This window comes from Trachymyrmex septentrionalis, unplaced genomic scaffold, assembly GCF_001594115.1.
Source record: "Trachymyrmex septentrionalis isolate Tsep2-gDNA-1 unplaced genomic scaffold, Tsep1.0 C3636242, whole genome shotgun sequence".
Classification (NCBI taxonomy): Eukaryota; Metazoa; Arthropoda; class Insecta; order Hymenoptera; family Formicidae; genus Trachymyrmex; species Trachymyrmex septentrionalis.
In genome coordinates, this window is record NW_017304040.1 from 1 (window position 1) to 1736 (window position 1736).

General features: G+C 35.8%; 1 protein-coding gene across 1 annotated transcript; it reads right to left on the bottom strand.

Moving 5' to 3' along the window:
* Nucleotides 1–276: 276 nt before the first annotated feature.
* On the bottom strand, nucleotides 277–1692 carry LOC108745307 (uncharacterized protein C16orf52 homolog A-like). Its single transcript, XM_018487129.1, has 3 exons — nucleotides 1218–1692; nucleotides 818–1030; nucleotides 277–592 (listed from the first exon to the last, which is right to left on the bottom strand). The coding sequence occupies exons 1-3, from the start codon at nucleotides 1318–1320 to the stop codon at nucleotides 405–407; spliced, it is 504 nt and encodes a 167-aa protein (XP_018342631.1). The 5' UTR covers nucleotides 1321–1692; the 3' UTR covers nucleotides 277–404.
* Nucleotides 1693–1736: the final 44 nt, after the last annotated feature.

Genomic DNA, 1736 nt, shown 5'->3' on the forward strand with positions numbered 1-1736 from the left:
TTTTCCCTCAAGTTTTATTTGAAAACTATTATGATTTTACTAACATGTATTGTTATACAACACTAGAAAAGATTCTAAAATGTCGAATTCCAATACATTGCTCTTAAACTATTCACATATTCTTCGAGAACATTAATATATATTATAATTTAAAGAATCCTTTTGTCTGTACAGCTCTTATTTTACAAGACTTATTAAATATTAAAAACTAATTGCTATAATTAATTCTTACAGTATTTTAACCTACTTAGTATAGTAGAGTTTAATATCCATTAAAGCTTTATAAAATTGTTATTCTGAGATGAAAAAGATTCTATGTATCATGCATATAAAATGATACTAAATAATATTAGCGTAAATGTCAGTAGAAGATAATTAACAAGTATTTGTGCTATGGAACAATGCTAAAAATGTGGTAGACAAACTTTGCCTGCAAAAAGCTCGGAGATTACTGTGATCCATAAAGCCAGAACAAACAAGATGTAAGCAATTCCAACTTGATGTGAATTAGGCAACTGATATGGTTGCCCGCCAATCTCATTAATATGAAATCCCATTGGAAATATAACTGCTGCGTTACAAAACAGTATCACTGCAATTTAATGTCATTTAGTATATAACACAATACATTGTAACCATGCATAAATTTTGCATTAATAATTTGTCATCCAAGATTTTCAAATATAATATCAACTATATTATAGAGTAGTGCTTTTATAATTTAATTATTTTATAACTTTGTATAAATACTACTAATTGCTCCGTACATGTATTACTTGTACATTTTATTATGCTATTGTATTTTTCTGATACATACTGGCACTGAATCCTACCCAGCGTGCAAATGGAATGACGGTACGGTCCCAATGCGAAAGTACCAATAATATTAAGGTTGCTGTGATCAGAATGCAACCAATAAATATGCAGACCAGTGCCATCATCCATTCCGACTCCAGCTGCGATTTAAAGCAGACTTGCGGTCTGTTGTACAAAGTCATACATGACCACATGAGACCTAATCTTGTGTCACCTATTAGAGAGGGAGGAAAAGAAAAACAATTAAAATGATATTCTCAAACGTCATGTAGTTTTTTCGCAATTCGCAACTTCGAATTGATTCAGAGTGATTTTAATCTTTATCTCATCAGCGTAAATAAATGACATGCAAAGCCACGGTGAGTAAAGGCAATAAGAAAAGATTGCATTTCTGCAATTACCGCCGACGTCAGTAATGATCCAGTCTGGCATAGAGATGCTAATTATGGCGGAGATATCCGCGAGAAAGAAGAGTACCACCGAGATGATAGTTAACTTGTCCATTTTTCGCGCTCAGGATACTCAACAATCAAAAGTGAGATGACAGAGAGTTGACACGTTGTTCGGAGCATAAGCAAATTGCCACCATATTTACGCGTCGTTTACTGTCAATTCGTCCATGCAACACGACTATCCTCCGGTGATCCCGGAATCGTCATCCGCGAATGCACAAGTGCCATTTCTTTATTGACAGTTACTGATAATCAAACACGCAGAAGTGTCAGGAGTAAACAAGTCGACAGAGAGTGGAGATGCAGTGCGGGATGACGTTGGGATGACCATCACATGGGATGACGTTCGATCGATTAATGCCAGAGTTCAGCACGATTTGCACTTCTCGATTTTCGACTTGGCTCCGCCTTTCGCTACTCTTCTCACCTCATCATCCCGCGTGCAGTCGAAATGCCGCTCGAAGCTTA